Source organism: Vipera ursinii (genome assembly GCF_947247035.1).
Source record: "Vipera ursinii genome assembly, chromosome: 2".
Lineage (NCBI taxonomy): Eukaryota > Metazoa > Chordata > Lepidosauria > Squamata > Viperidae > Vipera > Vipera ursinii.
Window position 1 is genome coordinate 262,042,458 of NC_139513.1, and position 27,157 is coordinate 262,069,614.

General features: G+C 37.8%; 2 protein-coding genes across 4 annotated transcripts in view; one reads left to right on the forward strand and one right to left on the reverse strand.

The window, feature by feature from the left end:
- Nucleotides 1–456: 456 nt before the first annotated feature.
- Nucleotides 457–26,290, forward strand: HEXB (hexosaminidase subunit beta). Its single transcript, XM_083352006.1, has 14 exons — nucleotides 457–839; nucleotides 2,355–2,506; nucleotides 4,757–4,822; nucleotides 5,806–5,852; nucleotides 6,522–6,632; nucleotides 11,581–11,682; nucleotides 13,941–14,070; nucleotides 15,077–15,248; nucleotides 16,020–16,106; nucleotides 19,307–19,379; nucleotides 22,435–22,609; nucleotides 23,327–23,417; nucleotides 24,874–24,978; nucleotides 26,068–26,290. The coding sequence occupies exons 1-14, from the start codon at nucleotides 541–543 to the stop codon at nucleotides 26,123–26,125; spliced, it is 1,668 nt and encodes a 555-aa protein (XP_083208132.1). The 5' UTR covers nucleotides 457–540; the 3' UTR covers nucleotides 26,126–26,290.
- GFM2 (GTP dependent ribosome recycling factor mitochondrial 2) overlaps nucleotides 26,265–27,157 on the reverse strand; it is a 31,167-nt gene continuing 30,274 nt past the window's right edge. For all 3 annotated transcript variants that reach the window (XM_083352004.1, XM_083352003.1, XM_083352005.1), the window contains one exon: nucleotides 26,265–26,638. In XM_083352004.1, the coding sequence (XP_083208130.1) occupies nucleotides 26,510–26,638 (129 nt within the window). In that variant the 3' untranslated portion in view covers nucleotides 26,265–26,509. The remainder of the gene's footprint in view (nucleotides 26,639–27,157) is intronic.

Genomic DNA, 27,157 nt, shown 5'->3' on the forward strand with positions numbered 1-27,157 from the left:
TCATGAAATAGTCGACGAGCTGAACAGTTGGGTGACTGTAACCATCAACAATAGCAGTGAGAAATATAGATTGATTTCCAAAAAATAGGATGGTGAATAGTGAAGAGTCTACGCTGTTTGTTTCAGCTATTTTCCTTGTGTTGCATTTGACCGTCTCCGAACGTCGCAGAAAACCAAGAGAAACGAAGCCGCAGGAGCCGCAAGGCAGAGCAAAAGGCCAAGGAGAGGGCGAAGGGTCCATTGCGCTGCTTTGCCGCCGCTCTTCTCGGCCTGAGCGGCCAAGCAGACGGACTCTCCGTTGTTGCTGTCGCCCGATTGAGTCGGGCTCTTGGTCCAGCGTGCAGCAGCTCGGAGTTTTCCCTGGACGGGCGTTTCGTTGGCGGGCGGGCGGCGGCAGCAGCTTTGCCCCCATCGCGGGAGGGAGGAAGGAAGAAGGCGGGGCCGAGAGTTGCCGGGTGGACCAGCCTCTGAGAAGTCGGGGACCGCGACGCGGAGGGTGCGGTTGTCGGTCTCAGCAGCCGAGTTGACGCCGGGCGGGTGATGGGGAGCCTGGAACTGATCGGGCTGTTCCTGGCCGTTTCCGGGGTCCTGGCGGCCTCATCTCGCTATCCAAGGTGGGCGGCGGCGGCGGCCGACAAAACGGGCCATCAGGAGCAGCTGTTCTTGAGTCCCGGGACGACGCCGACTTCGTCGCCTTCCGGCTCGCTTTGGCCGCTGCCTCAGTCGCTCCGCGTCTCCCCAAAGAGGTTCCGGCTGGTGCCAGATCAGTTCCAGATTGTCTACGTGCCGGGATCCTCCGCGGAGCCGAATTGCTCGTTGTTGCAGGACGCTTTCGGCAGGTGAGTGGTTTCCTTTGTCTTTTGGACGTGTTCGAGCGGAATAATAGGAGCGGGAAAGCATGTTTGTGGTAAAAAGTTCTATGTTCTTGGCATAGAACAGGGGTCGGCAACCTTGGCTCTTTTATGACTCGCGGACTTCAACTCCCAGAATTCCCGAGCCAGCATAGCTGGCTCGGGAATTCTGGGAGTTGAAGTCCGCGAGTCATAAAAGAGCCAAGGTTGCCGACCCCTGGCATAGAAGAAAGAACTCCGGAATGATGTTTGCAGAACTGCACTATGATTTTTCTCCTAATGAAGCCTTAGCCAAAGAAACTACCTTGAGCGTGGGGAACAAAGACGTCATCTCTCTTGACTCTTACTTAGCTCTCAAACCCATAGGAGACAAAAGTGTTTTAGTGTAGTTTACTAACTGGTCTTTTATTCTACACAGCGGTCTTTGTTCATTATTTAATCAGCCATGAAAACACCGGAAGCCTCTGTTTTCATTATTTTTAAAAGTGTGTGAGTGTTGTCTGTCTGTTACTAACGTTGGATAGCTGTAGGTCTATTGCCAATAAAAGAATGCAGTGACTATTATATAACATCTAGTGTCCAAGTGCATAAAAATATGCATTTTTACAGATTAATTTTAAATATTGATGGTGGAGATTCTCAGCATACTTCAGTGAGGCAACAGAGCGCAGGAAATGCATGGTTAATGCTCCCTTCCATTATGGGTGGGATAATTACATTGAAATGATCTCTGAGACAACTTCCTTTCAACTTAGAACAATCTTTCCCAAGTTGGTACCTTCAAAATTTATCATTGGCAACATAAAGTATCTGCAGTTGAAAACCAGTAACATCATAAACACAATAACTATTCAGAGTAACTGGGAGTCAGGTGGCATGTAAATTTAATAAATAAATAATCACACAAATGAGATATTAATGTCATAAGGTGACCAGATTACAGAAATCACATCCTTTGTGAGTAATGTTACAATATTATGAATTATCAACATAAAGGCTGTTGCTGCAACTAGTTCCCATGTTGGCTGGAAATTGTGGGTGGGTGTTGAGTGATAAAAGGAGAGGATCTTAAAAATAATCAAATTTTGCTGAATTTCAAAATCCACACTAACACAGAATTGGTGTGTTCAGATCTACTTGACAGTTCTGTTTCAGTAATTGGGAGTTATACAGTTATGCTAACCTATTTCTTGTTGACTTTCAGTTTAGTTCAATGTTTGAATTCAGTCATAATAGTTAAAACAAGCCATGGTTCAATGTGATGAAATCATTGTTGATTCACATAATGCTTTGGGAATCAATGTTCAAGGAAATTATTTCTGACCAGAAATAACTTGAAAACTTGTTAAAATGACCCCAATTTTTAACACTATATTGTCTTTCTATTGTGAAAAAATAACAGTAGCTTGTCTTTTTTTAATTATTAGATTTTGGTTTCTGACAATCTTGCTAGAAAGCAAATTTTGAATAACATTTTTTCTGTGCCATTGAATTTACTTCCAGGTATTATGAATATATGTTTGGTTATCCCAAATGGCAGAATCAAAATGAGAAAAAATCCCTATGTGAAACAGAATTGTCCTTGCTTCAGGTGATTATCACGTCAAAGGATTCTGAATGTGATAAATTCCCTAGTATTACATCAGATGAAGCCTGTGAGTATTTGACAATATAAATGTATACAAAATTGTGCCTTTCTTCTGTCTTCCTTATTTTCTTGCATCTTATGGGTTTGTTATTGGATGATATTTTAATCATCTGTAATAACCACTTTCTTTCTTTCTTTTTAGTTGTGAATAAGCAAAATTATTTTTTTTGTGTGTGTAAGCTTTTTATTATTTTTTTCCTCTACAGACATAAGTTAATTTTTCAACCAGCATGTGGTCTGGGTTCAAAAAACGCTAATACATAATCAAGTCCTACTCTTTGGTTCTCTCCTCTAGCCATTTGTAGAATAATTTCCAGCTTTGGTAGTATTGTTTCTTCTTTATCTTTCAGCCTCATAGTTAGACTGTCCATCTCAGCACATTCCAGTATTTTTTTAATTACTTCTTCCTCTGATGGTATTCCTTCATTTTTCCAGCATTGCATGAAGATTATTCTTGCTGCCATTGTAATATGTAGAACCAAATATGAATTTTGCTTATTAATATTTTCTGGTATTATACCTAATAGATAAGATAAGTAAGTGGTTATTGAAAAATTATTTTTCAATAACCACTTTCTTATCTAATAGTTTTATCTGGTGAGTAATTGAATAAAATATTATGATATTGCAGGTCAAAATGTCTTTAATAAGACTCATTGTGACTAATATATTTATTTATGATACAGTTATACAATGTCACCCCCTTGAAGTAATTCTCATAAGAAACCAAAATCATGAGCTTCACCAGGTTACAATAACACAATCTTGCATGTCTGAAAGCACTTCTGCTTTACTTTCCAGAGAATTAGGGAGGATCCCTTCTGAGACATTTCCCACATTCCCATTCTTTGTAGCCTGACATCTTTTCTCTGACCACTAACTAGAGCCTTGGTGGAGCAGTGGGCTAATGCCTCCTTAAGTAACACCAGCTGCCTTCAATTAGTGCAGGTTCGCATCCCACCAGGCTCAAGGTTGACTCAGCCTTCCATCCTTCCGAGGTAGGTAAAATGAGGACCCAGATTGTTGGGGGCAATAAGCTGACTTTGTAATAATGCCGCTTGGGGTGTGTGTGAAAGCCCTAACAAGCAGGCATATACATAGAATGAAGGCTACTGCTAAGCTTGTAAGCCGCCCTGAGTCTTTGGAGAAGGACGGGATATAAATGTAATTAAAAAAAACCTAGGCTGTGGCTCTTCCTGCTGACTCCCAAGGTTATTTTCACAACCCATTACTCATAGCTTATCTAGTTATAAAGATGGATGGAGATGAAGTAAACAATATACTGCACAAATTAGATGTATATATTTTGATACTTGAAATATTTGATGAATGCAAATGGGACTGGCAATAAAATTCAGTATTCTATCAGATGGTTCCTTCTCAAAGATATGTTATTCATTTCCTCATTATGAATCTTTTTTCATCTCCTTCCCTATACAATTCACTAGTATTCCACATGCTCAGGAGTCAATGCACTGATTTTGGAATTGTTTCCATCTCATTAAAGGCTTTATTTTAAATAAAATACTAAAGTTTCCCTGTGAAGTGAGGATAATGAATTTATAAGGATTCTGAATTTCAGTAGAAGGAATGCAGCTTGATTGTCATCCTGTTAACGTTGCTTTTTTTCCTAATCTATTCAGGGATGTGGGTATCTATGAATGAATGGCCTTGAACATTTTCTAAGCTGGAGGAAATTTCAGTTCCTTTTCAGAGTAATGTATCTGCAAATGGACATAAATAGGGAAATGCTGCACACATTTCTGCTTGTGTTTGGTCTTTGCACTTTAGCTAGAAACCTTAATAGCTAGTAATGCCTTAGTATATATGAAAGGCATTAGAGTTCTACAACACCTATTCATCCCATCCATGGAGAAAACTATTGTACCCATATACAGTACTGTGAGCTTCTTAGAAATTTTTGCTGATTTCCCCCGTTCCACTGCAAAAACAAATGAGGGGTGAATCAGGTTCACAAATCTGTTTCCTGAGCAACTTCATTCGCTTTGGGAAATAACAAGTAACATAAACCTGATATCAAGAAATTGGTATACCTTAGAGGCTGCTTGTTGTGGGAAATTGACCTGCCCTGTATGGACTTAGTTTGCTATCATTAGACCTGTAGAACAACTACTTCCACGTTTTGTTTGCACATATAAGCAGTCAGTGTACAACAAAGTGCTAATTTTGTAATTGGTTGTTTAATGATTTGTTTTACTGAATAATAATTCCATGATAAATATTTTTCCCTTTTAAGATCATCTCCAAGTATCAAAGCCCACGTCTGTGCTGAAGGCTGACAAAGTTTGGGGAGTATTAAGAGGTGAGTCTTAAATAACAGAGGATGAAACTATTTCCTACTCACCCAGCATGCTGTTGTTGTTGTTGTTGTTGTTATTATTTTGTTCATTAAACATGAACCTCAGTCAACTGAACATTCAAATTGACTGATGCTGATGGTTGACACCGGTTGCTGCCAGCTCATAATGATTAATTATCAATTATTATTATGATGGTCCAAGCATCACTTTGAAAAATCATCTTCCTGCATTAGCAATCATGGTTAATACTGATATACATTTATGCCCTTACAAATGTTTACTGTTTTGAAAACCATCTACTGATAGTGTCAGCATAGTCTATGGCAATGGCTTTGCAAACTATGCATTGCATTAAAAAAAACACATTTATCTTTCCTAAATCTATTGTAAATTAACTTTATTAGGTGACCCAAATTCCAGTTTTGCATATAGTCCCAACTCTTATATTACTTTAAACTTTTATTATATTGACTTTTCTCCCAAACAGTGAGCTGATTTTTTTTAATATGGATCATGTTAAAAGCTGAGTATAGACTATTATAACCCATCTGTGATGGGGTCCATATTGTAATGAATTTGGAAACATGCAAATCTAAGTTAGATTGCAAAACATTAATAGCCCATCCAGTACTGGGTTGGCTTTGCTGTTACTGCAGATATTCAGAGGAAAAGATGAGAGAGGAGATAAAAGTGATTTGTGCTTCTTCCTCTCTCATTTCTCTTTTTTTTCCAAAAGAAGGGATCCTCTGCAATTAAGATACAGGTTGTGCCACAAATAAGTCCCATTGAACTCCATGTCTTTCCATTTTCCTAAAGTTTAGAACTTTAGGAACAAGACCCACTGTTTATTTAAACCTCTTTGGAATATCTGAAGTGATTCTTGCTTCAAAACAATATTTCTTTGCCAGTTCAGAATTAAAATTCCATCTCTCTCTCTCTTTCTCTTTCTCTCTCTCTCTCTCTCTTTCTCTTTCTCTTTTTCCAGGTCTGGAAACTTTCAGCCAGTTATTATATGAGGATGATTGTGGAAGTGTGAGTATTCCAGATAATACATTATTTTCTTCAAGTTTGGCATTAGCATTTCCAGATGTTGCTGTTCTAGGATTTGAGGTTATTTGGAGAGGTAATATTATAACATACATTTATTTATTAAAATAAATATTTTTACTACAATAAAGCAACACTGCAGAATCTGCACTAGCTTCTTATAGTTTTGCTGAAACTCTATTAACTGTTCATTAACTTATTTTTTATGTATTTATCTATAATATAGCATTTCAACCTTGAGTTACAAATATTCTCCTTCATTGGTGTTTTATTTATTAGCTCTGCTCTGGTAGGAGTAAACTGGGAGTCCTATATTTGGCTGGTTGTTTGGACAACTCTCCCCATTTCATAGGCAGTGACAGTTATGATGATGTTTACACTAAACAGTGTTTATATTTGAATATCATATATTAATTTATTAATTAGTTTGCAGGTAATAAAGTTTCCAAACAGTAGGAAGAGCAGTAATTTTATTTATATAAATACATAATTTTTGAAGTCTATGAGTAAAATGCATTGTAATCTATTTGGTACCTTTTATATGCTAGGAAATCACGGTTAACACCTGAAGTAAATGTATCTTACCACAAAAGTCAAATTTGATTATCTGTTATATTTTTTGCATGGACATGGCTCTTTTGTTTGTTTCAACAGTATTTTGTTAATGAGTCTTACATAAGTGACTTTCCAAGATTTGCGTATCGAGGAATCTTGCTTGATACATCACGACATTTCCTGCCACTGAGAGTTATTCTAACTAATTTGGTAAGTGATCCTGGTTATACACTTCTGAGTCAGCTTGGTATGTAAAGCTATAGTTGCCATCCAGGTTGAGAAGGCCTTAGTAGACATTTAAAATGAATGCCTGTAGATGAATAAGGTATGTGTATTAATCTCTGCATGTTGTGGGTGAGTTTTTACTTTAAAATTCCATTATGGTATTTACTGTTGTTATCACTGTTATTCCTTATTCAATTTATATCTTGCTTACCTTCTCACAGGGCATTTAGTGCAGCTTATAATTTTAGAAAAACTTAAGGACATGTAGTCTTCAATTTATGACCATTTGTTCAGTGGCCATTCAAAGTTACCACAGCACTGAATGAAGTTACAGCTGTTGCAGCACCCCTGTGATCATTTGATCAAAATTTAGGCACTTGGCAGCCCAGGTGAATCTGTGGCTGGTGAACTCCTTCTCAATTCTTCAAATCGGGCACATCTTTCCATGTATTCTGCCCCATTCTTGCAATGCTTCAAAGAGCCTTCAGAAAGCTTCTGAGGTCTTCACCAGGTCTTGTGGGAACATGTGCACTCTTTAGAGAATGGCAGATGGCCCTTTCTCATGATGCTTCAGAAAACCTCACAAATTTTCCAAAGGATCATGATAATGTGGCACATAAGTGGATTCGGGGAAAAGTCCTAGCATGGTCAACAGCTTCCTCGCTTACAATAGGGCCAGGCTGGGTGTGCCTCACGAACAGCAGGAGTAAAGTGGTAAAGGTTAGCAGGGCATGGCAGAGCCTATGGAATGCAGGGCACCTGGGCTGAGAAAAGCTGCACTGCAGGGATGGGCTGTGGTGGCTGAGGCTTCCCACAGCATGGCAGCTTTGTGTCGCTCTGCTGGGCCAGGCTGGGGCAGCTGAGATTTTCCAAGATGACTGCAGCTTTGAATTGCACTGCAGCTCGGGGACTTGTTGCAGCTCTAGAGCCATGGCACACCAAGAATCCCCTGAGCCACAGCCTATTTGTTCTCGGCCTCTCTGTATTCATACCACACTGCAGCACCGTCCCCATTTGCATATGGCCTGCACCAAGACTCCCAGGCTCTTCCCTACCCCTGAGCTCCTTAGGTGAGATTCCCTCTGCTTAACAAACCACACATCTAGAGTTATGATGGCAACCAGAAAACGTGGGACTTGGGTTACTATGTGGTCATGTAACATCTCCCTTTACAACTGCCTCATTTAGCGATGGAAATTCTGGTCCCAACTGGGATTGTAAGTGAAGAACTATCCCTAATTCAAATCAAATTAAAACATATTGATTAATTAAAGAAAGCAGAAAGATTGGAGGCTGTGTACAGCTTCAAAGGGAGCAGATTCCATAGCTTGGAATAACAGAGACACTCTACCCTACATGTTTAATAACAGATTTAGATAACAAATTATCTTTGAGACGGGCTTCTCTACAGACCTTAATGTAAATGCCATCCATTTGAAGAAATTATAACGTTACGGGTGTTGCCTCAAAATTCAGGCAAAACTCAGGACTCAAACTTGACTACGTAACCCGTAAATTTTCCACTTGTGAAATGTTATGTAGAATCATTGTTTTCTATTGTTCGAGCCTCAAATTTATGGGTTACATAAATTTCCTTCCCCAGTTGAGTTTGATTCTTAATACTTGCTTGTGTATCCCAGTACTTCCAGAATGCAGAATGGTATAGTTGCTAAAAAAAGCAAGTTCTCACAGACCAAATGAAATGGACTTGGCCGAGAAGAGAAAAACATGCTTTCTTAATGTTAGAGAAGAGGCTTCAACTTCCATGTTAAAAATGCTAATGTCACTCTTTTAGAATACTAATAAGGAAGTCTAAAATTCTGGGTAACTTGAACAAGATGTATCAGTAAAACCATTTTGCACATAATGGTCCTAAGGCAAAATCCAAGATCCATAGACGTGTTTTCATTCAGTGAAAGGATGACCTAGAAAACTGAAGAGTGAATGGATATTAGATTTTAGCAAAGAAAAAAGGCCAGTGAAATGAGGCCATGGCATGAAACAGTTGGCTCCATACTGGAACGGATTTGGCAGAAGAATAAAACACAAGAAACTGCCTATGAGAAAAGGGGAGTGGGGTTAGGAAATAGCAGAAGATCTATTCTATTTCAATCAGAGTACAGAAAGTGTTAAGTTACAGAAGGCAGATTCTTTAGACTTTTAGGGAAAATGTCATAAAGATAAGAATCAGTAGGCCTAATTACTGAGGAACTGGTGAGCTCCTCTTGCTGTACATTTAAGTGTAATCTAGACAGCTGTGTGTCAAGAATATATTAAGTTAGATTTCTGCACTGCTCAGGGTGAACCTGATGACCTAAATTACCTCTTCCCAGTCATCATTTAATTGGGTCAGTTTGATTTGATTTGATTTGATTAAATTTATATGCCACCCTTCTCCCTGAGGACTCAGGGCGGCTCACAACCATAAAAATTAAAAAACAAAGTAAAAAATAAAATAAAAAAGAATTAAACTTATTAAATTAAAATCTTCTGTGCATGTCTAAGATGGCTGGGTGCTCTTCAAGGGCAGCCCCATGTTACGCCACCTCCCGCTGCTGGGAGGCGGAACCGACCAGGTGGTTCCGCCCCAGGCGCCTGATGGATCCGGAAAGGTTTCAGATGGTGCTTGGATTAATCCCTGCCTCCCTTTCCCACAGCCCGGTTGAGACCTTGGTTGGCGCCTGGCAACGGACTGCTTCTGAAGCTCTTGACCGCGTTGTGCCTTTGCGGCCTCTGACCCGGCACAGGTCCCGGTTGGCCCTTGGTTTTCCGTGGACCTACGGAAGATGAAGCGCCGGAGGAGGGGCCTAGAGAGTATTTGGAGATCCAGTCGGTCCGAATCTGACCGAACACAGTTAAGATCTTTTACCAGATCATACCTTGTGGCAATGGAGGTGGCGAAGGTGGTTATGGGGGGAGAGGTGTTACCTCCCATTGATAGGGTGCGCAACTTAGGCGTCCTCCTGGATGCACGACTCAGTTTAGAAGATCATATAGGAGTCGTGGCCAAGGGGGCATTTGCCCAGGTTCGCCTGGTGCGCCAGTTGCACCCCTATCTGGACTGAGATGCTTTACGTACGGTCACTCAGGCGCTCATTACCTCCCGTGTTGATTACTGCAATGCTCTCTACATGGGGCTGCCCTTGAAGACCACCCGGAGGCTTCAGCTGGTGCAGAATGCGGCCGCGCGGGTTGTGATGGGAGCATCCTGATACTCCCATATTACATCCCTCCTGCGTGAGCTGCGTTGGTTACTGGTTGCCCTCCGGGTGAGATTTAAGGTGCTGGTTCTTACCTATAAAGCCCTACATGGCTTAGGCCCGGGATACCTGCAGGACCATCTGCTGCCAGGAACAACTTCCCATCGCCCTGTGTGCTCACACAGAGGGCCTCCTTAGGGTGCCATCGGCCAGACAATGTCGGCTGGCGACCCCCAGGGGGAGGGTCTTCTCTGTGGGGGCACCTACCCTGTGGAATCAGCTTTCCCTGGAGCTCTGGATGAACCCAGACCTCCGGTCCTTTCGTCGTGACCTTAAGACCTTAAGACCTTTTCCAACAGGCCGACCTGGACTGATGATAAGGGGTTTTTTAATATGGTTTTAAGGTTTTATGGGTTGTAGTTGGGGCTATAGATATAATTTAATTTTTAATATTTGTATTTTTACTTGGATTTTACTGTTGTTAGCCGCCCTGAGTCCTTCGGGAGATAGGGCGGCATATAAGTCCCATTAAATACATAAATAAATAAATAAATAAATAAATAAATAAATAAATAAATAAATAAATTCTAAACTATATTATAGAATTTGGAATGATATATCAAAAGATAGTATTTTAAGAATTGATTTATGGTTAAGATGACTTATAGAATATATTTGTTGTAATGATATAGATAGAAACTTATCTTGTATTAATTTTTAAAAGAAAGTTATTAGAATCGATAAATATAGAATTTGGAAAGATATAACATATTTTGATATAAGTGGTGAATTGTTAAGAGAATAAATAGATGATATTGGTAAAAATAGGAATGTTTTGAAATGAATAATGTAAGTTTTGTAGACAGGATAATTACTTTTTATTGAAAGAGGGAAATGTGGGTCACCCAAAAGTAAGCTTTCTTTCATTTAGTATAGACTACTTTAGATTATTTCATTGCAACCTAAAAACAGGATATTGATATGTATTAATGAAAATAAATTGAAAACTCTTTTAATTGACTAGGTCACAATTAGAAATGTATTAATTTGATTTAAGTTGACTATGTTATAACTAAGGGAAGCAGAGAGGGAATTTTTGTTGATATAATCTGAGCTATGTACAAATAACCTGTTATTACCCAACCACCATATTGCTTCACAAATATTTGAATGTAAATAGTATAAAATTAATAAAACTTATAATAAAAAAGAATGGGGGTGTGGAGGATTTCTAGTAGTATAAACATTTTACTGTCCCGTGGGAAACAAAGTCATTTCTGTCTGTTAGATGCGAGGGGGTGAGCATTTGGTTTGAAAGCCCACCAAACTGTTCTATTGGGGAACGTACAGTAGCTTATTGCATAGCATTGGGGTAGAAAGTTCAACTTTGTAATATTGTCTCTCTTTGAAAGGAATTTCAGACTTGGTTTCACTTTTGACCATGCCAATACTATGTAACCAATAAACATGTTCTTTGAGGAAAGCTCAAGTCTCGGAGTTCTGATTTATTTGGTCTTGTCTATCAGAACCTTGACACTATAAGTATCTGTATGTAAAGCTGTTCTCCATTGAGTTCTCTCAGGCCTAGAAATAATTTAGTAGTTATAGAAGCAATGATGAGATTGTTCTCATTGAGGGCATGCTAGAAATCAGATTTTAAATTCCCACATATATAAATTAATTTTTGAATATAATATGTGTCACTAAACATCATCTTGTCTTTCATATCACAGGATGCCATGGCCTTTAACAAGTTCAACATCCTGCACTGGCACATTGTAGATGACCCTTCCTTTCCTTATGAAAGTACCACTTTTCCAGAATTGAGTGCCCAGGTAAGTAAGAACATATGAAATCTTGTGGGAAGTATTTAAAAAATAGAATTCAGAGACCTATTTCATACATACTTCAGATATATTAGGGCCACCATATTGACTGTGAGTGATGGGCCAACATATCTGGACACTTTCAACCTGTGAAATCTGAAATAGTAATTCAGGGTAATGCAGCAACAGAGTAGAAGATTTGTAATTTATTGAAGTGAAATGAAATTACATTATTTTGATGCTTGACCAGCATCAAATAACATAAAACATCCTAAAAGTAAGATACAGATAAAGAATAATACAAAACAATTGCAGTCAGCACAGTTAAACTTTCTTAGTTCAGGTACACCATTTTGAATATTTGTGCTATCCACTAAGCTTTCAGTGAAAAACAATAATAAAATGTAATGAGTTAACAATGGCAATTGAGATCAGCAACTCCATCACTACATGATTATTAAGCACAATGTCACTTGGCCACAACAATTTACAACAGCAGTTGCAGCAATCCCAAATCCTGCATGGTCGCAGTGCCTGGCAGGTACGTGATTGCCATTTGCAACCTCTTCCAACTTGCCCATTGACTTTGCTTGTCAGAAGCTGGCTGTGAAGGTCACAAATGGTGATCATGTCACCATGAGACATTTGTGACCATCATAATTGTGAGCTAGTTGTCAGCGCCCAAATCATGATCTCATGATCACAAGAATACTACACTTACCAGGACCGATCATAAATCCCTCTCACTGAACACTGTCATAACTTTGAACTGTTGCTGAACAAGTGGTTGTTCAATGAGAATTATCTGTACAATATTATATATTATCACCTTAATTCAAGCCTTGTGTTGCTAAAATTCTCCTGTGTTGCTAAAACTCCTCCTGAACAAGAGGAAGAATTGTTTGACTCCTAAGTAAATATGGGGGGGGTCTTTTTCTCCCCCCCCCATCTTAACCACCAAAAAAACATAGTTCACTGAATATTGCACATGTTTATTGGTTTGGCATGTTCATTGACTGTTTGAGAGAGAACCCGGAATGAAATGTCTGTTGAAGATGTTTGTTGAGTGATATGTCTAATTGTTGTTGCAATGTTCTTCTCCATGCCCTGCTAAGACAGGTATCACAAAACTCCTATAACCTACCACCTGGTTCCTTATTACAATGTGATTTTGCACTGTAGATTTTATTTGGCCTTAAGCCAACATTTAATTTCTTCTTTTTAGTAATAATGCCAAGGAAGTCAAAAGATTACTATGTAGTGTTCAGTGTTCCTATTAGCAATTAGCTGACAAGGACTTCCTGGTGACTTACAATGTCACCAAATTCTGTGAATTGGCATATGATGCTTTCTGAAGACTCAATTACTCCTCTATTTATTGCTTGTCTTTCTTTTTGTATTTGTCTGCTTGTTTGTTTTGGTGCTGGTCTTTGGTTGTAACAGTTTTTTATTTGACATGGGTTGTGTCAATGACAGAGCAGCATGTTTATTCCTATTGACACAATGATTTATTTATTTATTTATTTCAATTCCATTTATATCCCGCCCTTCTCCGAAGACTCAGGGCGGCTTACAAGCTTAGCAGTAGCCTTCATTCTATGTATATGCCTGCTTATTAGGGCTTTCACACACACACCAAGCGGCATTATTACAAAGTCAGCTTAATTGCCCCCAACAATCTGGGTCCTCATTTTACCTACCTCGGAAGGATGGAAGGCTGAGTCAACCTTGAGCCTGGTGGGATGCGAACCTGTACTAATTGCAGGCAGCTGGTGTTACTTAAGGAGGCATTAGCCCACTGCTCCACCAAGGCTCAATGATGTCCTATCAAGCATAAAAATAACACAAGGACATCTTACCTGCCTTTTTCAATTACCAACCTCAAGTTTCACGGGCTAGATCTTTAGAGACACTGCAACCATGTTCAGTTTTTTATCCATAAAAGTCATTTGCCAGCTCCTCAACAGATGCATAGTCCCTCAGAAAAATAATACATAGGAAGACAAGATTAATTTCTCCTAGGATTTCCCAGAGAATGACCTTGGATAGATCACTTTGTCTTAGTATTACTCAGGGTACTGATCATCAGTAAAAGGTACAAATGTTTTGTGCTTAATTTCATTCAAAAAATAACTTGTATCTGGATTATATCCTAGTGCTTGACTGTTGTAATATGATATTGCTCCTAGATTTAACCACTCTTCTTACTTGTTGACATTTTCCTGCAGTATTGGGGGGGAAATGCAACCTCTTGTTTATTTCCACAGGGTGCTTATACTCCCAAACATGTTTATACACCCACTGATGTTCATAATGTCATAGAATATGCTCGCTTACGAGGGATTAGAGTTATTCCAGAATTTGATACGCCAGGACATACTCAGTCTTGGAGAAAAGGTAAAATGTGTATCATTCTAAAAGGCAAACTGAAAATACTATATGCTTACAATAGGAATCAAAAAAGAAAAAAGGAAGATTGGTAGCTAAATACAGATACAAATTTATTATGAAATATTATTCAAATTTAATTGAAGTTGTTACATAATTTAAGTCTTGCCTGACTATAATTTAGTTGTGTTCATATTTTAAATATCTTCTAATAAAGAGAATAGGTAGGGTTTCAACTACTTTTATTTATCTTCTATGTTTTATTGGTTTTATTGTAATTGAGATTCGGGCAGCAAACAAATTTAATAAATTATGATTGCACAGTCAGCCAGATGTTTAGACTGGATTTGGCACTGCAGTATTAAGGTAGATCAGGATAGTTGACCTGTGGTCCTGGCAGGAAACCCAATTCAACACTCTGATCATTTCTGAAAACTGTTAGCGTGTATTGCTTCCCTGTCATTCCCTGTCATTTTGAAGAAAGAACACACATAAACTGTAGCATGAGCCATTAAATAAAATTAACATAGTTTTAAAAATAAATATTCCTAATCATTCCCCCTTACCCAATAAGAACATTAAACATCTAGCCTGGTTGGTATAGGTCCCTCTAGTTAAATCTGTACTCTGATTTACTGTTGCCTTTGCCCTATCCTCCAAAACGTATTACAACCATCCAAAAAAGATTACCCATTCTAGAGGGTTAATAAGGTACACGTTTCTGCCAATGTCAGTGATTATCATTAAGAGATTCAGAAAATGGAAACAAATTGAATTCAGGACAAAAGTACTGAATAAATAGCTACAAAGGTTTTATGACTCATTATTTTCTAAATCTGATACCTAGCCAGTAGTCATATTCCACTTGAAAGGATTATATTCTGGGTCATTACAAAGAAAAAAGCATTTAAGTTCTCAGAAACACTTTTAAAATCAATGTAATAAATTCATATAGAATAAAATAGCAGACATCTTTTGTTTTATTTTTGTCTTTGTTTTATATACTGGGAAAAAGATATCCTCACACCCTGCTACAGTGGAAAACATCCAACTGGCTCTTATGGACCTATAAACCCCATTTTGAATACAACTTATGATTTTATGATGAAATTATTTGAAGAAGTTGGCACTGTATTTCCTGATGATTATATCCACTTAGGAGGAGATGAAGTGGACTTCAGTTGTTGGTATGGTGTAACACCAAAACTAAAAAGATGTTAGCATTATACAATTAGCAAGACTTGATTAGGAAGAGATATTTTAGAAAGTCCAGTAGTATAAATGCAGCATATATCTGCATCTCATTAATGTAGCCCTGTTAATATCCAGGATTACAGAGCCATTGAAGGAAGGCTTCAACTGCAGCCATATGATCCTAGAAAGAGGCAGTGGCTTTACTGAAGTGGAGATGCTTTCCTGAATACAGAATATTTCAAAGTATTTCTCCTAGTAAAATGTACAAGTTTACATTTCCAAAATATATGTGATATAGAAAGTCTACATACCCCAGTTGAAATGCCAGGTTTTTGAGATGTAAAAAAATCACACCAAGATAAATAACATCAGATTATTTTACACTTTTACTATAATGTATAAGCTATATAATTCAATTGAAAAACAAACTGAAATCATTTGGAAAATAAAAAGAAACTTAAAATAACATGATTATTGTATTGTATAGGACAATTGTATATGCACTGAATATCCTGATCTTAAGATTGCCATGCCAAAAAATTAATGGGACTTGCAAATGCTTTATTCTCACTAAACAGTGGCCCAAACTAGCTTATTATCACAAGTCAGAGAAGACATTCTTCATATCAGCATTAATTTGTTTAGATCCCCACTCATGTGTTATTAAAAAGAAAAATTAGAGTGCAAAATCTATTCTATTCTATTACTACTTTAGTACTGTATTATAAGAAATGTAATTTGTTGCTATTGTTTTTCTTTCTTAGGAATTCCAATCCTGATATAACTGAGTTCATGAAAAAGAAAGGATTTGGGTTCTGGTATTCTAAACTGGAATTCTATTATGTTGAAAAGTGAGTCTGTTTCTTTTTCAGAAAGATTACTTCATGTATTTGCAGCTACATTTATTGCTTGCTTTAATCCCCTAAATCAGGGGTGTCAAACTCGCAACGTCATGTGATTTGTCACGATGGGTCACGACTTTTTTTCTATTGCCAGCAATAGGGTGGATGCCGTTTCGGCAGTAACTGCTTTTGGTTTTTCCTGCTAGCAAAACTTCCTAAAGGCCAGTGACAGGCTGGCTTCTTGCAGCTGAGGACTGTAGGGATTGGAATGAATGACAGAACAATGTCACTAGAGTGGGTATAAGTGAGAGCCTGAAACGGTACCTTTGTAACTTAGCAAAAGAGAAAAACACGCTATTGAAAACGAGCAGTTTTCCTACCTAATATTAGCAATATGATCTGTGATTGCCCCTTACATTATTGGCTGTGGCCTGGAACTTTATTTTTTTTTTATTCTCCTTGCATTTTTGTTGTCCATTTTCTATCCTGGAAGAGATGGAGAAGATGGGGTTGGAGTTTGCAGAAGACAAAGAAGATAGAGTAGAACATTTGGCTCAGTTCTATATCTAGTCCATTTGAATTAGTTAAATAATTGGGTATTTTCAGAAGTTTTGAGGCAAAATCTGTCTTATTCATTAACCCAGTGTAGTTGTGTTCATAATTTTTTTTCTAAAGATGCTGTGTTAATTGCAATCTCAACAGTTGCTTTTTCTGACTAGAAAATTCAATAGGTAGACCAGGAGTGTTTTCAAACCAGCCATTTGCTGTGGAATAACTACGGTAAGCTCAATTCAGGTGATGCCATGTACCTCATGACCTTCCTCATATTTTATCAGCATAAAAAAAATCATTTAAGAGCAGGATTGTGTAGAGGAGCATAAATATGGCCTTGGAGAAGATATGTGGAAATCATTACCAAAGAACATGAGCTGAGTCTGGGAAAACAAGAAAGAAAGAAACTTAAAGTCACCCTGCCTTAACACTCTTTGGTATAAGAGAGAGGCAACATAAGAGAAACCATTCTCAGGTTTTCAAGCTTCTGTTCTTATAGCCTATTTCAACAAACTGAGTTCTAGTATTGGAGTTTTTGCTTCCTGGCCTGGTGTAACTTGAAGAACTGACAGACTGGAATAGTTACACAAATGGTTTGTCTTTTGGTTTGTTTTAAAAGATGATAAAACAAAAGTGTACTATTGAAACAAATAGAAGTCATCTGAAATAATGATTTTTTTATATATCACTCATTCTTGCCATATCCTCTCTTGGTTTGGGCTTTTTAAAATACACCCTTTTTCTAACAAAATTGAATTTTTAAACATGCTTTTTACTTTGAACTGGGAGAGGAGGGCTGAGGTTTTCTATAAAGACTCAGTCAACACCACATACTGTCCTTTGGAATTAAATGTTCCTGAATGAAAGTGGATAGGAAGAAAAGGTTACACTCACACCAACTTATCCACAATTGACCCAGCTCATCTCAGATTTCATGTGTTGTTGGTTTTTTTTTTGGCAGTTAAAAACAATGAAAGTTTCATATGATTAATTTGAGAGGGAAAATAAAACAGGGAAGTTTTCTACCATAAACCTTCTCGGTGGGAGCGCCTGCCCTCTGGAACCAGCTGCCAGTGGAGCTGAGGACTGCCCCCGACCTCCGATCATTCCGCTGGGGCCTGAAGACCTGGCTCTTTGAGCTCTCGGGCCCAGACTGAGGAGAAATTTTTAATTTGGGGTTCTTTTTAATTGAGTACAGGGTCAATTTAATATTTTTTAATTTGGTTCTTAATTTTTGTATTTTGGATTTTTAATTCCCTGTAAACCGCCCTGAGTCCTCAGGGAATAGGGCGGTATATAAATATAACTAAATAAATAAATAAACATGAAACTATCTAGGAGAGATTACAAAATTGACTAGGTATTAGAAAAAAATGTATTTCCAATCAATGTAACTTAAATGAAAGTTTAAAAGTAAGCTTTGTTGCAACAATCTCATTTTGCATTTCAGGCACCTAAAACATAATAGTTAAAATTACATCTAGAGTAGTGGAAAACTAGATTAAAGTAACCATTGGAAGCACATGATACTTTATTGCATTTGTTCTGAGAGGATATAATTTTAAAGGGGGAACCATTGGGACTTTGGGGCAGTAGGTTTGAAACTGAAGCAGAAAAAAGAAAGAAGGAAGGAACAATGTCTGCCTTAAAATGATGGAGCAGAGAGTGGATATCGCTTTCAACTCAGCTTACTTTTTTGCTGTGAGGATAAAACATAATGAGATGCACATATTTAAAACATGTTAAGTAGCAAATCAAGCTCAGTTCCTAGTAACTTTCACATTTATATCTTTTTCTTGACAATGATGGAAAAGTAGCCTTCTTGCCATTGCCTTCTTCTATTTTTTTTTTCTTCAAATCCCCAGAGTTGGATTACTAAAGATCTGGCATGCAAGTAATTCCCTCTCAAATAATACTATTTAACTCTATGAAAAACTGCCAAGATTAGCTAACTCTCGCCATATGGCCAAACGGGGTATATTTCTTTTAAAAAAAATCTTCTTTTCAAACATGTTTGATTCTCAGACACTGCCTGGATAAGTTCCTGAAGTTTTTTTAGCAAGGTTTTTCAGACGTGGTTTGCCATTGCCTCCTTCCTAGGGCTGAGAGAAAGTGATTGTCCCAAGATCACCAAGCTGACTTTGTGCCCAAAATGGGACTAGAACTCATGCCACTAGGTTTCTAGCCTAGTGCCTTAAATACTACACCACACCGTCTGCTTCTTAAAATATAAAATCTTAATATAATATGTCAATTTCATTCAAACTTTGCAGCAGAAAAGCAGTGCTTTTTAGCACTTAATAATCTTTTACCAGGAAGAGCCCTCAATAAAACCTAAATGAGAAAAGGTCACTTTGTCATACTCAGAAGGACATAGCAACATTAAAACAACCACACAGGAATAGTGTTTATTTTCAAATATACCAGAATGTACTTCATTTTCTTTTAGCTCATAATCTAAATCCCATCTTGGTTATTACCTTAAGTTAAGTGTCCATAAATATTTGGAAAATTCAAAAGTAATTTTACAGGCTACATTTATATTCAGTTATTGCAAGTTGCTGGATGGTCGGTTCTTGGCTGAAATTGGTATGTTTGAGAGGGGAACATACAATTGAATGTGTGTCAAATACATGAGTGTTCTGTTTTGCACCTAGAATACTGGACATAGTGACTTTTCTTAACAAGAAATCCATAATCTGGCAGGAAGTATTTGATGATGGAGCAAAGGTAAGGTCTGAGAAATTGTATGAACTGTTCCATCATAATTTTGAGAGTAGTTCTCATCTGCATAAATATATCAGAAAATGTCTGTAGAACTGACTATCTTTCTTATTCATTTATAAAATCAAGAAAAGTTTGACAAGTGTAAACATGAGTAAGAACAGAGGAGCTGCTGCTTCTGTCCAAGGTTCAGAAAAACCAGCCTTCAAAATATTATAATCCAGACTTCCAATCTGGTATCCTCCAAATGCATTAGGACTACAAATCCTGAATTATTGAATAGCCATTCTGGACATCATAGTGCATGTCATGATGATGAAGACTGCAACTTAACATTTATTAAAGCTTCAAAGGAACTAAAATAGAAACCACAGAGAAAAAAGGCAGACTGAATAATTCCCGGCCACTTGTCAAGTCTTGAATGGGGAGGCTTTCAAAGGATTTCAAAGGAGGCAGAGGGTAGATGAACAGAGCAAAGTGAGCCAGAAAAGAACTAGTTGAAGCATGGGCATGAGCCATACAGCAAGGAAAGCTTTCTGTACTTCTGCCTCCAAAATGAAATGAGGTTCAAGGTTTTGGTAATGGTTTTCAAGGCCCTACATGGCATGGGTCCGGAGTACCTCGGGGATCACCTGCTGCCGGCGTCAACTTCCCTCCGCCCTGTGCGTTCCCACAAAGAGGGCCTCCTCAGGGTGCCACCGGTCAGAGAATGTCGGCTGGTGGCCCCCAGGGGGAGGGCCTTCTCTGTGGGCGCCCCGGCTTTATGGAATCAGCTGCCGGTTGAGCTCCGGATGGCACCTGACCTTCACTCCTTCTGACGTGGTCTGAGGATCTACCTATTTGAACAAGCTGGCCTGGCCTGATGGGGGATGTGCTGGGGTTTTTATTGGGGATTTTTATATTATTCTACTGTTTTTAGCTCGGGCTCTTATTTAATTCTTTTTTAATTTTTGTATTCTGTATTTTTTATGTGCCCTGTTCACCGCCCTGAGTCCTTCGGGAGAAGGGCGGTATACAAATATAATAAATGATAAATGATAAAATATATTTCAGGAGCTCAGAGGTTTGTTAGGAGGGTTGCAAGATTAGATGCATATCTGCGTAGGCTGCAGGAAGCTGCAAGGATGGCCTTTTCTTTGTGCATCTCTGCCAAGTATATAATCCATAACCCCAGGTCTACATGTAACTTTGCAGTGTGATCTCACTCCAGAAATGAAGCATGACCTGAAAGAAGGTGCATGGTTTTTTACAGAGTGCGATCCAGCTAAAAAAAAAAAGATAAGAAAAGAATATAATCCACAGCCTCTTGCCCTTAGCTCTTTCTATATCTTTCTTTGCTCTAACTCCCAGGCCATTTATTTTTTTCTGATGTCCTCTTTGTTCTCTCTTTGTTTTTTTTCTTTCTGTATTTTTGGTTCCCGACATCCTGTCTTTCTTGGTTGGTTTTCCCCATTTTCTGTTTTTGCTGTTGCTTCTCTTCTAGTCTCGATGGTGCTATAGTCTGAACAAGCAGGTTGCTTTCCAGTTAAAGGGTTCTGAACTTTATTTAGTCTAGGCCAGGGGTAGGCAACCTCGGCTCTTTTATGACTCATGGACTTCAACTCCCAGAATTCCTGAGCCAGCTATGCTGGCTCAGGAATTCTGGGAGTTGAAGTCCATGAGTCATAAAAGAGCCGAGGTTGCCTACCCCTGGCCTAGACATTTCATAATTTAAACAGAATCACACTTAGTGTGCAATAATGGCACAGTACATCCAGACTTTAACGCTCTTGCCCTCCTGTTCGGTATCTATAAAAATTGTTCAGTGAGTTCATCCATTGGTTTGGGGCCTGGTTTTAGTACTTCAAACTCAGTTGTACATCTGGACCCGACTGCCCAAGTGATGCTCTCAGTGCCCTGAACCAATATCTGGATGCTGATCAGGTCTGGACAGGGAGAAACTAACTCAGGCTTAGTCCTGCCAAGACTCAGTGATTGTGGCTATTCTGGATGAATTTGGATTTTTCATGTTTGGTCTTTGATGGGACAGTACTTTCCTAAGTCCACCTTGGGGTCCTTGGTGAATTCTGGGAATTGAAGTCTTAATGTTGCCAAGGTTGGAGACCCAATTTAAAAGACCAAAAATCGATAAGCTGGAAAAAATATTCCGAGGAGCAAGCAGAGAGCTAGAAAAATAAAAGAAACTCCCTTTGGGGAAAAAAGTTTTTACAGAATGTTGAAACTACTCTATTTATAGGATATTGCCTTTTTTTCAGAACTTTGTAGTCTTTCCCCATTACTTCATAGTAATTGCCTCACTAGTACCTGATTAAATGAAACCCTTTGCTCCTTATTTGCCTAAGTTTATAAATAGGGAGTATAACTCTCCTCTTCAGCCCTACAGTATTCTCCACAAACCAGCTTGTGCTTCAGTGTAAATGTGCCCTGGTTTCAGCTCAAAAATATCCCTTGGAAAATTTCCGTCTTTCAACATCCTTTCTGTATGACAAGCATTTTTGAATGTTAGAAAATGATATAGAACAGGTAAGATTGGTGCGATATGGGACATAAAGATAGCCTCTATCTTTGGCTGTTTTGATGCGATATTTTTATGCATGTATTTAGAAAAGTTCAGAAAGGCAAACCATCACAGCAGAGTAGCTAGACCAGGGGTAGGCAACCTCGGCTCTTTTATGACTCATGGACTTCAACTCCCAGAATTCCTGAGCCAGATGACTCAGGAATTCTGGGAGTTGAAGTCCATGAGTCATAAAAGAGCCGAGGTTGCCTACCCCTGAGCTAGACTGACAGATTCAGACTGGTAAGACCAACATTGAGATCCCTCTTGCAAACTCATTGGGCAACTCTGAGGTTGCCATTCTCTCAGCCAGATAAAAATATTGTAAAATAAGGGTAATTGTTATGGGTTCTGAGGAAAAAATGGACTTCAAATACAGTAGACTGTCCTGAATTTTTTAGAATTGCTCAAACACCATGCCATGCAGGAATGAATCATATGCATACTGTTCCAAAAAAACAACAACCACAAAAAAACCTCCCTTATAATTTTCTGTATTTTCAGCTGCGGCCAGACACAATAGTTGAAGTGTGGAAAAATTTTTTGTATCAACTTGAACTAGCAAGAATAACAAAGCAAGGGCATCAGGCAATCCTTGCTGCACCTTGGTACCTAGACCTCATCAGTTATGGCGAGGACTGGAAGAACTACTACAGTGTTGAACCACTGGACTTTATTGGTTTGTCAATATCTTGCATTTGGTTTTTTTCTGCGGGGGTTGAGCATTTTTAATAACTTTGTGCATGAGTGGCATATTCCCATTTAAATAAACTAGTTGTGCTCAAATTCATGTATTTTCTTATGATAGAGTCTCCTTTTCATAGTTTGTGTGAAAGTTATAATTTATGTAGCCTAAGAAAAAATAGTGTACGGGTAGTCCTTGACTTATGACCACAACTGAGCCCAAAATTTCTGTTGCTGAGATAGTTAAGTGAATTTTGCCCCATCTTATGACCTTTCTTGCCACAGTTAAGTGAATCACTGCAGTTGTTAAGTTAGTAACATGGTTGTTAAATGAATCTGGCTTCCCCATTGACTTTGCTTGTCAGAAGGTCACCAAAGGCATATGTCCCCGGGACATTCAACTGGTATAAATATGAATCAGTTGCCAAGCATCCAAATTATGATCTTGTGAACCTGGGGATGCTGCAATGTTCATAAGTATGAAAAACGGTCATAAGTCACTTTTTTTAGTGACGTAACTTTGAACAGTCACTGTTGTAAGTTGAAGACTACCTGTATACGAACCCATCACATTCCATGGTTTGTGTAATCATACTCTTCAGTTTAAATAATTACCAACACTGGTTAATTTACCTTAAGATTGCCTTTTAAGCACTCTTTTCAATGGCAAATAGGAAATGAACAAATGCTTTTTTTATCCCTTTAAACACAGGAAGTAAATCGCAGAAGGAGCTGGTGCTGGGTGGAGAGGCTTGTCTTTGGGGAGAATATGTGGATGCAACTAATCTTACACCAAGACTCTGGTACACCTCATCACTTATCTGGCTTGCTTCTCCTTCCATAAATTTAAGCATCTAATCTTTTTGTTTCTGCTTTAAAATGGTGATTAAAAATGTGTGTATACTTTCCTTCTTCTCCTCATTAACATACAGGTGGTTCTCAACGTACAACCATTCATTTCTCGACCATTCAGTTACAATTGCACTGGAAAAAAGTTTGAACCTAGCTTCCCCGTTGACTTTGCTTGTCAGGTCGCAAAAGGGGATCACATAACCCCATCATAAATATGAACCAGTTGCCAAGCATCTAAATTTTGATCATGTGAACATGGGGATGCTGCAGTGGTCATAAGTGTGAAAAACAGTCATAAGGCACTTATTTCAGTGACATAACTTTGAACAGTCTCTCCTCACAGTTGCTACTCTTGTAGCATCCCCATGGACATGTGTTCAGAATTCAGCTGCTTGGTAACCAGCATATATTTATGACAGTCGCAGCATAATTCCAGGCTATAGGCAAGTGCTGTTGGAGTTTGGAGCAGTGAAAATGTAACCCGTTTCAGATGCTTATAAAACACTTTCTCAACATCATTGTCACATTGATCACATTTGCAAGCTTCCAACAAAGTCAATAGGGGAAGCCAACTCACTCAAAGACTGTGTGACTCTTTTAACAACTGCAGTGATTCTCTTTAACTGTGGCAAAAAAGACATAAACCTTACTTGCTCTTTTTTGGAATGAATCTTAACATCCAGACTTGAATCCTCACACTGCAGACAAAAAAGATCGTAACAACTGTCTTGTTTAGCAACATAAATTCTGGTCATAAGTTGAGGATTACCTGTATTTACCCTTACAGGAAGCACTAATGAGCTCAATATAAGAAACTGCCTTTACAGATGGGAGACATTTACAGAATCAGAGGCAAATATGCATAACTTCTTTTATACAAAAAGGCATATAGTTATGGGCAATTTATGCATTGCTTGCTGAATCTAGTATTCTCTAGCATCAACCAGGTTCCACAATATTCAGTCAGCTTCATGGTACCATTCTAACACTGGGGAACATTTAAGCCCGATTTGATTTAAATGTTTTCTATGTTTTGCACACTCGTAATACAATCTATATGCAGAATCTAAAACTTTTTTTCTACCAATGCATACTTTCCTAATTTAAATCTGACTTGTATAAAAGGCATGTTTAAGGCACATTTCCATTCATACGCAGAAATATCCGTGCTAGTCTGACTATATCTTGAAAGTAACATTGAACCCATAAGCCAGTGTGACATTTTTTATAATGCTGAAATCCTGTAATTCAGTATGGCTAAACGAAAGATACAAGTTCCATTTTGAGAACGAGTGGGTAAAAAGCTTTTTAATGTTGCAGGTACAGTCCTATTATTTTTAAATCAATACTAACCATTTGATTTTAAAAAATTATTTAAATAAAATTGCATCGGCCTTATAATTCCAGGCCACGGGCAAGTGCTGTTGGTGAGAGACTTTGGAGCAGTGAAAATGTAACCGATATTTCAGATGCTTCTAAAAGACTTACTCAACATCGTTGTCGCATGCTTAGGTAAGATACAGATATTTATAGTTTAATAAAGAAGTAGAGTGTCATCAGAGCTCCTTATAAATTTATTGTTTCTCTTCTGTTACTAAATGAGTGTACTGAAGCAGTCTCTCTTCTTTATATGAGCTTTATATGAGGAAAAAGATTTTAGCATAATGTAGGTAGCTTGAAGGCTGGATATGGCTCCATAAATCTTCACAAGATTTGCAAGGATATGGGAACGTATAAATGTACATGAAGTAATCATGTCACTTACATTTAATTGTTACACTATGTTAAATTTAATTCAGCCAACTTCAGGATTTGCTATGGTCGCACACACGCCTTTGGCTTAAATATCTTTTAAATGCCAGGTTCAGACAGGTGTAACTTGATATTTACATTTTCCTGAGAAAATAATCTATGGAGCTTTAAATGCATATTTTCATTCTTTGCATTAGTTAGATCTGTGGAAGTACAAGAGTGTAATTAAATGAGCGGATAAATTTCACAACTTCACAACAGACATTATATGTAAGATTAATATTCTCCCACTATATAGGAAAAGGGCATAAGCAAATTATTTTTCACCAAGCTTCTAATTTGTTTGTATTTTACATATTTTATATTTTGTATTAATTGAGATATGCTACTTTAAGTGTTTAAGCAGAAAGGTAGGATAGAAACTGAATTATATTTTTCTGACCTTGTAATTTTTTTTCTTAATGCTGGAAAAAATTATTTTAATCGTGATTTCATCATTTGAAGAATTTGTCCAATATTTCATGGTTTTTAACTTAATCATGAATGGCTCAGAAGTGTTTGGTATAAAATAATGCAAGCACATCTATGCACTTCTTTTTTACTTGTCCTTCCTCAGCTAAGTTCCCTTTTTTAAAAACAAAAAAGTAATATTAGACCCTGCCATGAAATTGAAGTTATATAAATGATAAAAGACTTCTTTTTTTAATGTTAAAAGACAGATTTTAGTCTGGGAACAATCTTTAATTGCTTTCTTAGCTCTTTAAATGGTTGTACAAGAACATAAACTTCCCTTTTACAGTACTTATTGGCCAGATTAATCTTCAGAAACCCTTTCTCTCTTCTCCACAGGCGTGGAATTGCAGCACAGCCTTTGTTTGTTGGACACTGCAGTCATGACTTCCTCTGATCAGGGATCGTAGCAAAAGTGCCTATTCTTTATTTTAATGTGAGACATATGTATCAGTGTGAATTATATAGGAAAAGAGAGATGTACAACAGCAAAATTCTACAAATCCTACTACATAACCACTCGGACCAGAACTATACTAGTGCATATTTTGTATTTAATAAAATAACAGTTCGGGAAAAGGCAGTTGTAGTTTTTCAGTGGAATAACTGATTGTAGTCACACAACATCAATTTTTCCGAAGATGAATTATAGTTTATGTTATAGTTTCTACTGATGTATAAATAGGCTGCTGCAGCAGCAATATATACTTTGATCATTGTAAATCCAACATAAACTGCTTCCTAACAAAGGATTAAAACAAATCCATGGCCCTCCATGACATCATGCCAAACCAGTCCTTTTATTAAGCAAAGCATTTTGCTCATACAGGCTCATTGGGCGGTAATTTGCCAATTCCAGTGTAAATGTAGCAGTCCCAGATGTCAAAGAACGTAAAACTGTTGAGTAGCCCTGGAAAAAAATTAAACTATTTCAAAGACAGAAGAATAAATTTTACATACAATTGAAATACTTTATTGCTAGAAAAGCTGTGATTCAGTAGCACAATACAGTATATTTTGTATGCAATTTCAAGTTTCAATTTGTTAATTGTGAGGCTACAATTTTTTTCACAAAATGCTTCTGCAATTGAAATTGGTATGAAATGAGGCTGCTTTATATACTAAGGGATGCGCGATTTAATTATATTTTCTTGGAGATTTTTATCAGACTCAATATTGTTAGCCAACTAGAGAGAAGACAGTGGTGACTGAACTATTTGATATGAAAGCACAGAAGATGGGCCAGATTGTATAATGCTCTAGTAAGTGAGCTATAAAGCCCAAGAAGGATGCCTGCCTAGTTGAATTTAATCTGAGACAAACTGTTCTAGGTAAAGTTCTTCCATTAAAAAACCCTGCTGACATTTATCTTTCCATTCAGGAATCACTATAAAGTAGAACCACTCTTTTTAACATTTACGGTAGAGAA